This window comes from Dasypus novemcinctus, chromosome 16 (genome assembly GCF_030445035.2).
Source record: "Dasypus novemcinctus isolate mDasNov1 chromosome 16, mDasNov1.1.hap2, whole genome shotgun sequence".
NCBI lineage: Eukaryota > Metazoa > Chordata > Mammalia > Cingulata > Dasypodidae > Dasypus > Dasypus novemcinctus.
The window spans coordinates 46,936,170-46,948,788 of record NC_080688.1 but is presented as its reverse complement, the minus strand read 5'-3'; the positions used below and the strand labels follow the sequence as shown (position 1 = coordinate 46,948,788).

Genomic DNA, 12,619 nt, shown 5'->3' with positions numbered 1-12,619 from the left:
ATGCATTCAGTCATTCAGTCAACATATATAATTTGATTGTGTATTGTTTTCAGGCTCTATGATAATGCTGGGGCTATAGTGGGGAACTTTTTGTGCTCTTAGGGAATTTACAGATTTATAGACTTTGTAATTTCATAACTTTTGATTCAAAAGTTTTAAAAAATGTAAAGTTTTAGATAAAAGATTTAAGAAGATTTATGTAGGTGAGAAGAGTTATCTGACTTTGTGTGGAAGCTCTTAATTCTGAAAATGGGAAAGCCGAATAAGCAGAAAAGAAAGGACACACCCCAAATATAATGGTTATAAAAACTAGGACTCTGTCTTTTAAATAAAATATTGTGTGACTGTAAGCAAATCTTACTGGGGAGTCTGTAGTGTTTCTGTATGTAAGTACATGTATATTTTTGTGTGCTTCTGTGTATGTTTATATCTGTATGTGTGAATGTGTGTGTTTCTGAGTGTGTGTGTAGAAAGGAAAATAAGAGAAAATGAAAGAAAAAAGAATATGAAGGAGGGCACATTGTGAATGTTAATAAAAATTGAAGTGGAAATGCAATTTTAATAGACTGTGGGGTAGAAACTTCCTCTGAATGTGCTGAGGGCTAAATTCATGGTTTAAAGTACTGTGTTTTTAAAAATCTAAAGTTTGGAGTAACACATCATCATATGTATTAATTTCATCAGTGCAGTGATTTAACTGTTTGTTTGAGTACCTAAATTTCTTAACATGTCCTTTTAGTGGCTTTCAATTTTTGTAACTGGAATGACTATTCCAATGTCTATATAATAACTTTTTAGTAAGATACATTCATAATTCAAAAAATATTTTACATTCACAAAATACTTTAAAAATAGGTTCTTTTAAAACTTTAACCCTCACTCTATCTGATTTTTCATTTTATGCTTCAGGTTGATACTTGCTTTGGCGATTGGGTTCCTCTTTGAGTTGTCTTCACCCTCCCGGCAGGCTGCAGCAAACTTGATCCATTCACGTTTTTGCCTTCTGATTGAATGCCACTTGATGGTGCCATTTTTAGTGTTATAATCTCTTACCTTGAATAAAATATGCAGGCTAAAGTAAAATAATCTATTATTGTTTATTCATAATTTACATTCTATTGGAAATTTTGGAGGAGGGGGGTGAATTATAATGGCAGAAAGAGAGAATGTTTACTAGAAAAATGGATAGTTTTGATAATCTATTAATTTTAACATTACATTAACTTTACTTATAAGAATGAATTTTTCCCTGGGAAATATATTGTTACCCACAAAACCATTTAGCCCATTTTCCTTTTCTTTTCTTTGAAAAGAAATGGAATTCTATATATTACCTGAACTCGAAATTCACTGTTAACTTCTACCACCACCTATAAAAAAGGATAATCACAGTAGTTAATTAATTAACTAATTGATTGATTAATTTTATTGTTGTAACATGTATCATAAAATTTTCCATTTTAAGCATTTTTAAGTATTCATTTCAGTGGTATTAATTACATTCACAAGGTACCATCACCAACATTCATTACCAAGACTTTTTCATAATCCCAAATAGAAGCTCTATACCCATTAAGCAATAACTCCCAATGATGGTTAAGGTTTAATTGAGTGCTTTTAAAAAAATCAAACAATAGTCTTGTGACTCATTGAAATTATTTTAACAGTGGCTAAAAAGGAAAGTGTCATGGGTTCCTGGTGGGATTGGTTTATCTTTCATCTGATCATGATGCTAAAAATTCCTTTTGGATTTAACCTCTCAATTTTCCTCTTCTTATTTTTCACTATCTTTGTTTTCTAACCCATTTTTCATTTTTAACCTATGCAAATGCTTGTTTTGATATGATATAGGTTATTTGAAGCTAGAACTCAGAGGAAATGCAATGTTGAAAGCTCAGGCTTTCTTAAAATATCTTGTTCCTAAAGGGCTGGAGATACTGTGATGCTATTCAACAATAAATGATATTCAACAATAAATGATAAACTAATAGATGTGGTGATAGTTTCATAATTTGACAAGTCACAGATGGAAATGGGGGAAAATGTTTTGGAGCAAAGAAAGGATATGAAGCACGAAGATGTCCAGAAAGTTTCAAAATATTTGTTCCTTCCAATTCTAGAAGGAAGATTTACTGGTATTCTTAAAAGTTTAAAGATAATAGTTTTAAAACTGGTTTTGAAATATGAGAATAAAAAATTCTAAAATAAAAGCAAATAATTTCCTTTACCTAAAAGTGAATTCTTTGACATTTTATTGCTAGCAAAAATAGGATACAGCTAAAGTTGCATCCTTCAATATCAAGGAGAAGAAGTGTAAGAAAAGTTGCTGGGTAAGCAATTTCCATTAGTCTTTTTCCCTTCATTAAACAATTTTCCTAGTCAAACAGATGTGCTAATCAAGCTGAGCTCTACCTAGTTTCATCTCTGGCATTAATAATTACACATAAGTTTTAGAGAAAAATCAAGATAATTTTTTTTCTAAATGCCACAGGTATTTATGAAAACAAATTTAAATACTGAATGTAATGTACCAGTGTACTTATTTAAGACATTTAAAATATTTATCTAAAGATTAGTTGTGGATTTGAAGGTAAATCTGCATTTATTAAGGTTTAAATTTCACTTTGAATCAATAAAGATGGTAAAGATGGTCTAAATAATTAATGTTTACCTCTCCAACTAAATTAAAAGTATCAAGTTCTAACTGAATTTCTTCAGAATTAAAAGCTAGGAAAACTGTCATCATAATTAGACTTTATCTACATCATTGATATGAGAACATTATAGTTTGCATTTAAATATTAATTAACAATATAGTCAATTATTTTTTATAGTTGCTTCAACTTCACCATTAAATAAGATAGGAATTTTAGACTCCAAGCATATATTTTAAAAAAATTACTGCAGTTGATAACTTCAGAAAATAAGGTATTCATGGATAATATGAGAAGTATAAGGAGCCAATGTTAATTATTATCATTATCACTGTTATAATTCATTGAATGATAACAATATACCACACAATATATTTAGTGAAATTCATGCATCCCATCTTTACAACAAGCACATGTGGTAGATGCAATTATTATCTCCAATTCATCGATGAGGAAATTAATGCTTGGATATTAACTTATATCTAAATACAATCCAACTCAGCCTAAATTAGTGCTCGAGTTGTGGATTTTACAATAAAGCATGATACCCTATTCCCTCAAGTAACTTAATACCTGAAACATGCTATGAAGAATTGATGTTACAATTTTAAGAATTCAGAAAACTTCTGATTTTACTCTAAATTCATACTATCCCTGTGATTAGAAATGCTCATATAATAATAATAATAACAACAACAACAACAACAAGAAAAGGGGGGAAAGTGGCCTAAATAGTTAGGACAAGTAATTGAAATGTTATCTGTAGAGTCTATATTGGGTGCAGAACTGAAATGACATTAATGCAAACGCGGACTTCTTGCTGTGAACTCTGTGAGCACTTCTCTCTTCTTTGTCAGTGTGGGATGGGGGAGGTAGGAGACCTTATCTGTCTGTTTTGAAGTGATTACTTCATAGCTACAGCACCTGCTATCTGTGTTGTGCTTTCCTTACCACACTGAAGTGCCATGCCTACTGTTTGTTTTGAAAGATGCCAGATGACTAATAAACCCTTCCAACTTTATGAAGCTGGATGCTTCTTTTTCCCATGAGAGGCACCTTGGGCAGAAGACCAAGTAGATTTCACCATAGATTAAGGCTATACATTCGGTTTCTAAAAACAGCCAAGACTGCTTCAGAATGTGGTGTCTTGATATAACCTTATGGTTTTTTGCTCAGGGTCTAGTATAAACTGATACAAAGGCACACTTGGACTTTGAAAGGCAATGTAATGAAATAAAAAGAGCACTTGGAGTCACAGAAACTTTGATGTTTTTAAAAAAATTCCTTGAGCTTTCATTTTCTCATTTATAAAGTGACAGGCATAAACCAAAGTATCTACAGGTAGTTTTTCAGTTCTAACGGATGCTTCTGTGCAATAGGAAAATACTGACAATTTCTGATGATGGGAAAGGTGTGATAAAAACTGTGGGCTTAACAATTACCCTGACGACATTTGGTGGAAGTGGTGGGAAGAAGCAGAGATTACTGGCCAGGAACAGTCAAGTGTCTTTTGTGTCAAATCAGGCTGGAGATGAGGAGGCGCTAACCTAGAACAGTGGCAGTGGGAATGGACAAGAAAAGATCAAGGCAGAAGTAAATCCTGCCTGGGGAAAAATGACAGGGCTTGAGAGCAGAGAGGATGTGAAATCTCAGGTGAATTGTTTTAAACTGGCAGCTGGGGAACATGGCTGTAGCAAAATTAAACTGGTTAGAATTCATTGAGTTTGAGATGCCAGAAAAATGTCCAGGTAAAGACAATTTAAAATATAAATTTGAGGGGTATCTTCTTAGTTATGATAGTTGAAATCATGGAGATTTTGAAATTGCTAAAATAGAGAAATAAAGCAAAGAAACAGCCCATGGTTGAGGATAAAACCAGTGAAATTCCTACATTTATGTAACTGGGAGCAACAACAAGAAGAAAGAAAAAGAGGAAGAGTGACCGAAGAAACAGGATGCAAAAATGATGCAGTGTCACGGCAATCAAAGGAATGGAGAATTAAAAGAGATGGGGGTGTGAATGAATATCAGATGACAGAAAAATCGAGATGACCTTCAGATGAATGGAACAGGAACTTGATTTACTGAAAGGTGTTAGGGAATAAGAGAAAGAGGAATAGAACTTCAAGGTAGTCATTTTTTCCCCAAGAAATTTGGTGGCAAAAGGAATCAGAAAGATGGGATGGTGGAATGTCATGGCAGATGTCATGGTATTCCAAGGAACTTTTCCCAAGGAAGGAGCCCTGTGGATTTTTGAAATCTGAGAAAGAGAAGAGAATGGAGATTCTGAAGATAAAAGAGGAGATGAAATGTAAAGGGATATTAGAGGGAGCAGATGTGATGGTGAGAGAAGAAAGGAATAAGCAGAAAGAAGGAAATTCTTAAAGGGTAAGGAAGACAAGAAGGATAATGATTAAAATCAATATATGAGGGGAGGGGAGTTGAAGGACATCATCCAGAATGATCTAGACCTTGTTTCTAAAAGAGGGGTGAAGTTATTTTCTGGCAAGAAGGAGAAGAGTTTGGATTAAAAATTAAGTTGGGAATACATGCTGTGGCACTGGAAGGGAAACTTACTTGATGAACACGAGGGTTGACTGGCTAATTGAGCATATCTCAAGTCTCTTGACCACAGGGTATCACCATTTTATGCCTCAGTTTTCCCATTGAAATATGAAACTAAAGTCCCTTTTATTCCTATAATTCTATGAAAGCAGAGAATAATTTACCAGACATATATCCTCAATGAGTCCTCTCCTCATTGCTATTTTAGGAGTCGATCCACTTATTTGTTGTTTTTCTAAAGTCATAGAACACAAAATTGTATGCTAAGCTCAATGGTTCTCTAATTACAGTTATTTTCAGTTTTTTTTTGAGGTTTATGAGTCTTTGCACATAATAAAAATGAACTTGAGGGTAATAAGTAATTTTTGTAAGGAAATTCTGCATTTAACAAATGTAAGGTGGTTTTCCACAATCGCTTGGTAGTTTTTGTTAAACATCAAATTCTAATGTATTTGTTAACTGTTATTGTATACATTACAAGGATGAATTGAAACACAGCTAAAATAGAATTTAAAAAAAAATCCCTTTCATCTTTCCATCATATTGCTTTTGACAAAAGACATCTGTCTGTGGTTGACAATGCCTTAATGGGTTGATTTTTGTTATTTAATCATTGGCTTATTTATTTGATAAATATCCACTGAATGTGTATCATGCGGTTCCAAAACTGAGGGTAACCATCTATGAAAAATAAGGTAAATGTAATGCAATGTCATGAAAATAAGTATTAAGAAAGTCCAACATGATTATTTCCAAATTTACAACTTTGATCGTTTTTTTGGAGTATGTAAGGAAAGAGAAATATAAATATCTTGTGGGACTAGATGCTTTCTGAGTAATTTTGCACTGGTGCAATGCACTGTGAGTGATACAGGGGTGAATTAGACACAGAATCTGCCATCAAACGACTCACAGCCATGAGCAACAGGCTGCCATTATTTGTGGAGAGATGGTTTCCTAATAGACAACTGTAAAATGGTTGCACTTCATTCTCATAGGTCATGTGAGAGCAAGGGCCAGCAACCAGGCATATTTAAAAATTGACTTGCCTAAGTGCATCAAAGGAATGTGCATGCCAAGCACATCCAGCAAGGGTGGCGTGGCCCAGCACTTCGCGCAGGCTTGTTCTCAGCTGAAACAGTTTAAGTCTAACTGCAGAGCTAAGTGATCTTCCTGGCATATGTCAGGCAATGCCCTGTTAGAACGTGGGGTACTCAGCCGCTGTGCCATGGAAGAATGTATACTGGGGAATGAGTTATCAGAAATTAAGTTCTTTGGTTATAGACAAGGGTGTCATTTATCTAGATTCATAAACTTCACCAAATTAGTGAATCTTGCCCCAGAGTGGTTCACCCTTCAGAGTCATCGAGTTAGCATTGCCAAGTGCTTTAGTATTTTCTATTACCTAAAACAGGGATGGCAAAAGTGGCTTCCTGAGATGCTGTGCTGAAGAGGATTTTGAGGTCTTATCTAGTATTTGGTCAATCAGGAAAGTTTTCACAAAGGGCAGGGCCATCCTTGGTCTAAATGCTTTTCGGTTTGGGTTTGATAACTACCTGATTCCTTTTTGAATCCACACAGGACTCTCATTATGTATTTCTTAATAAGTGAATGCATTGATTTCTGTAGATGTCAAAGATTCAAGGACTTCTTTGTCATGGAGAACTTACTGTAATAAATTTGTACTTGCTTTTTTAGTAAAGGGGAAAGATAATGCTCATTCTAAATCTAGGCTGGAATAATGATGCTTTTAGGAACACCATATAAATGGAAATGATCATGTTTAAATACAATTTATAAATTTTATTTAACAGGTATACTCCTATTTTCTATAAAACATTTTACTGAAATCCTAATATTTATAATGTAAGTTACTCTAATATGTGCAATAAAGTATAAATTTTGAATTAGAAAGGGTGGTGAAAGAGTCCCTCTTTTGCTTCTCTTTGGTTTGGTCTGAACTTGTTTGTTACTCTTTTTCTAGCTTTAGGTATCAGTGAACACAATTATGGGAACTTAGGTATTTTGTTCAAATAAGTGGACGGACTATGTAGTAAAAAATATATATATATTTTTTTCTCTGTATTTTTGCCTGTGCGCTCAGAAATACTCTGGAAAAAATCTTTTGCTTATATACTAAAGAAATGAATACATTTAAGTTCAAATTGTGGGGTTATTTTATCAGGTGATTGGAGGTGTTTTGAAAGGAAATATTAACACAGGAAGATAGACTAATATGATGAACTGAAGACTTCCGATTATTCTTAGTAATAGATACAGTTTCCTTTGTTCTTTGAATTTAAACTGCCTCTATAGAAAACAAAACCTTGAGATTTTTATTGATTCAAATTGACTAATTGGACCTGGAAAATTTCCAAGTAAACTTTCAGAAGTCACTGGAATCACAGAAATTCTTGTTATTCTATTTTGCTTTCCCACAAGGATCATACCATACCTTTTACTATAGTGAGAACCATCCACACAGATTTCTTATATTTGGTGCATCAGGTATTATTGTCCTCTTGCCTAGAGGAAATTCATTCCAATTCCTGCCTAACCACCCTCACTGAACACACTGATTTCATGGAAGTGGAACAGAAAAAAAAAAAAAGAATGCAGAATCAATAAAATTTATCTGGCTTCCTGTGTTGTAACTTGTATAAGCTATTGTTTGTCCAGGAGACTTGTTTGAATAATGAAACAGTCATGGAACAGTATTTGTTGCTATATGAGAAGCAACTCTGGCTTTTTTCTCCCTGTTCCAATGCATTAATTTCAACAAGGTCTAAAACCTTCAGGTATATTGATCAGTGTGTACTATATGCTTGTAAACAGATAGTTGCCCAGCTCTCAAAGGGATTTGCTTTAAAGATATTACCAGTTTAAATGTCTTAAAGATCTTCATCATTGTGTAAATATATTTCCTAATATGGATTTTTTGTTATCGACTTTGAACAGAGAAGCATATGTTTTACATTTTTTTTTAAGGTAAGCTTTCATTGTAGAAAGATAATTGGAAGAATTTACCACAGTGGTGGTTATCTTTGGGGGGGAAATTATTCTTAAAGCAAAAAAAAATGTTAGATAGCTATACAAGGTGATTACCAAAATCATCTAGTAAATCAGTAGCAAAACTATAATTTGTTAACCTTAGAAAATGAAAAAAATTCAAAGTTATGCTGTTACTATGAAATGAAACATTTTAATTCATTATAGAGTAAGTTCTTTGATAACTAATTCTCATAAAAGATTTGAAAAATTCTGAGTGATTCCAAGTAAAATATGGCTTAATAAATTCCCCCCAAACCAAACTATCCAAGCTTAGAAAATAAAATATAAATCCCAGAAACCTTTCTCCAAAGAGAGAAAGTTCAATGAGGATATGTGTTTTTGATAAAATGATACTTTTTACTGAAGTGTGACAAATTAGGAAGTGGCTGTTAAAAGGACATTTATAGGGTATAATTAATTAGAAACAATCATATAAATCAAGTAATAAGGGATCATATAGTCTATGAAAATTAGTACATACATATCTGAACAAACTTTAATCAGTTGAATCTATATAGTAGTCCAGAAGGGATCAAATTCAAATGACCTTAAAGATAAAAGTATTTGATATTTGGCAATACACAAATGTTTGGATGTTCAAATGGCAAATTGTATAATGTGATTGATTCCTGTCACATTGCAAGCTACAATATCAACTTGTCGTAAAGATCCATTGAAAAGTACATAGAATATGACGGATGTGTGAAGGGCAGCTTGACATAAGAAGTACCAGCTGATTGAGGCTCACTTTTCCCAAAACCCATGGAGTGTCTCCTTTTAATTCATGAACAGAATTCAAACTTATCCCTGTACCTTGAATAAAAGATCTAACTTGCTATTATGCAAACCCAACATTCCAGTTCAAATAATTAAGCAAGTAGAAACAAATATGCACCACAATGCTACCTCCTGCCGAGATGGAGAGTGATTTTCCTGGTACCTGCCCTAGTGAATTGCCTCAACTTCACTGTAGGAGAGACTCCTGTTTTAAAATTTTCACCGCAAGTGAAATTTTGATGCAATGCTTTGGTGTTGCATTTACTATTATCTCTAAGAAGAGAAAACTAATGACGTGGTAAGAAAGGCAATGATAAAACATTTCATTACATTTGTGTGACCATCAAATGGACAATTTTTATATCACAGTCATTACTGACTCCAGGAGTAAGAACAAGTACAGTAATAACTATACTTACTCCTTAATTATAGCCATCACTTCACTTACTACGTCTTTTATAAATCTCCTATACTGCCTTTTTTGTTTGGGGGGTGGTGAAATTGAAAATGCTGTTTTAAATAAAATCATAGGGTCACAGTGTGAGGCTTCCAATATCAGGGTTATGGCTCCTAGCCTCATGTGGAGACAATGAGATTGTTTTGCTAATGCAGTCAATTACAAACTGCTGTGGTTTTAGTTTATATGGCTCCTATTTTTATGCTTTAAAAATCACGGTGACTTTGCCAGCAAAGATATCAAAAGAATAGGATGAATAGGTTAAAAATCAGAACATTCCTGTGCTAATTAATTTCAAAATCTCCTGCAAAAGAGAACTGTAATAACCAAGTGCTACTAAGAAGTAATATGAAGTTCTCAAATTCAAGAATATCCCAACATGACTAGCATTAACTTCACTCTCAAAGAGATGAATGTGGTGAGTTGACACTGATGCATTCATGTGATCTCAGGTCTTCAATTAAGGAGAGAAACACTTTAAAAATCTAGTTCATAAAGTCATCTAGTAATTAACATAAACTTTTAATGGGGTTAGCTTAGAAATAACATTAAGTAACATTTTTTGTAAAGTCCCCACTTGTTTACCACGAGAAAAATTGTGAAGCGTTTTAAAGAATCCACTCACCAGAAAAATGAGCAGCACTGCAGCTGTTCTGACGGAGTGCCAGTCCATCGCTGCTGGTTCTCTTACATCCAAAACCAGGGGAGCTTAGTTTGTTCTTCTCTCTTCTTTTTCTTTCCCCCACTCAGCTGGTGTCTGATTAAAATAATTTCTCAGTAGATGTTCTTACATGCAGGCTTTGAGGTGTTTCTGCCTTCCTCTGGGAGAAGGACTGAAGGTACGTATAATCTGCCGGGATCCCCACCCTAAAAACTTGGGCTGGTCTCACTGAAATACTTGACACGATCATCATTGCTCCCAGGTAAAAGCTTAGAGACACACCCTTCTTCCAGCTGAACAGCAGCGCTCTGTGGGGCAAGGGAGATTCAATTCACCCTTTATCTGAAAGTTTTCAGTGGCAGACTTTTTAAATGATCAGCACTAGTGAGAACTATACAATTGATCGGGGCTTTTCATATTGTAGTTTATTTACAAGTTGTTTTCTTTCTTCCCATATTACAAGAGGAAGTGTAGTCTGGGTGCTTACAGTTTTCAAAGAGGATTTTCTGGCTATACTCATAGCTAAACCCTCAGGTCACAGTAGAAAATTATAAACTTTCCATTTCAGTGCATGTTAGAGATTCAGTTATTTTCTTTGTTGTTGTATAAAAGAGAAAATGTGTTACTGCTAAGAGTGAGACTCTACTTTAGCATTAATTCAAACAAGAAAAACTATGATACTTAGCATTATAAAGTCTTCTGCATAAGTCACAATTCTCTGTAGGTGACCAGCCTAAATTCTGGGAAGTCTGTTTTTTCTCTAACTGATTATTTTCTCTCCCCAATTATTTTCTCTCTTTAAGATTCTGCCCTTTACAAATGCAATAAAACATAATTTAAAATATCATTAAGTTAGATTAAAAGTAAACAATCAAAACCACCAATGAAAATCCTGTTGGCAGTTTTTGAAATGAGGCTTAGTGCCTGAAATATAATTGAAACACAGAAAGCTGCTCTTCAGGTGAGGTGGGTTAAAAGTCAATGACGATTCCCAAGCACAGAGCCAAGAAACTGCACGGCGAGCCAATTAGAATCTGGGGAGGACAGTGAAGAAATGGCTGCCCACACATGCAAAAGGAAATTCAAAGCAGCCCTTAGCTTTGCAAAGATAGTGTCTCTCATGAAGCAGTGTTTGGAAGTTTTCTCAGGATATCTTCTCTTCACCTGGCAATATCTAGAAACATTGTGACTGACAGGAAGCCAATGGATGCTGGGTGTCTTCAGAGTTTGAAATGGCAGCCTGGAAGAAGAGATCTATTTGATAATATATTGGTTGTGACTGAAGGGATATTAGAAATGTCTCAGGGAGGAAGGATATCATTAAAGGGCAGATGTTCTGCCAAATGCTGTCATTTCACTATAGGTGTGTGGCAAAGAATGTTACTCACTAGTGGTTTGAAATTTCATGCTCTTCATCATGGAAGTTAGAAGGAAGGAGATGGACTGCCTGTATTTATTTGCAGTGATCAAGAATATTTATGATGGGAATTGGTTGTTGTGAATAGATAAAATAAAAGGAAATGATCAGGCCAAATTTCTCATTAGTCAAGTAAGACAGAATATAAGTATCAACCTGTGACTTAGTCTGAGCAATATATTAGTAGTAATATAATCATTCATATGATCATGAAGGCTTGAAAATTTGTTGGGCAGGAGAGGAAAGAATCTATGCTTGCAGCTTCCCAATGATGAGTGAATGTTTTTTCCACCGAATATCCTGGGCATTGTGTTAGGACACATATAGGCCCTTTTTAACCATAGAAAGATCTTTCCCTAAGCCTAACCCTGGCTCCACCCCCAGCTGATGCCTGTGCCTCAGTAATCCCAACCAGCTAGAGCTTTCCCAAGGCAGCACCTCGCCAGCAGCTTTCTGGGGAGAAGGTGTGATAGAACCCGAGACTTTCAGGGCAGTAGCTGTCTTGAGAACACACTGGAGGTAGTGACATTAAGCACAGGTGGGAGAGTTTGTTTATGAATCACTGTCCTTCCTTCTTCACCTCTTTCATAGCCTTTTTCTCTTTTTTACTCATTTTAGTTCCCTAGAACAACCATGAACATTAGGAATTTTCAAAATGTGGAAATGTCCTCTGTGTTGTCCAGTATGGCCGGCCTTAGGCCCATGTGCTGTTGAGCATTTGAAATGTGGTTAATATGACTGGGGAACCAAATTTTAATTTTGTTTAATTTTAGCTAATTTAAATTTAAATAACCAAATGTGACTAGGGGTTACCATATTGGATGGTACAGAGGGCTTACGGCACCATTGCTTTTATTATCTTCTGTCTTACTCCTGTTCCCCATAAATTAAAAACTCTTCTAATTAAATCTCTCTGATTCCATTTCTCAGTGGAGGGAATTCTACTTCTGCTCTGGTTTCCAGTCAGCACCTTTTGGTTCCATTTCTTCTGTGGACTCCCTTTATCTCGCTTGTCCAGGCCATTTTTCTGACCCCTT

The 12,619-nt window shown here is 34.7% G+C and overlaps 1 protein-coding gene across 1 annotated transcript in view; it reads right to left on the bottom strand.

The window, feature by feature from the left end:
* Positions 1-10,217, bottom strand: part of DSG1 (desmoglein 1) — a 36,863-nt gene extending 26,646 nt beyond the window's left edge. The window contains exons 1-3 of the mRNA XM_004484176.4: positions 10,130-10,217; positions 1,335-1,370; positions 922-1,053 (exon numbers count right to left, since the gene is read on the bottom strand). Coding sequence (XP_004484233.1) covers positions 922-1,053; positions 1,335-1,370; positions 10,130-10,177 — 216 coding nt within the window. The 5' untranslated portion in view covers positions 10,178-10,217. The remainder of the gene's footprint in view (positions 1-921; positions 1,054-1,334; positions 1,371-10,129) is intronic.
* Positions 10,218-12,619: the final 2,402 nt, after the last annotated feature.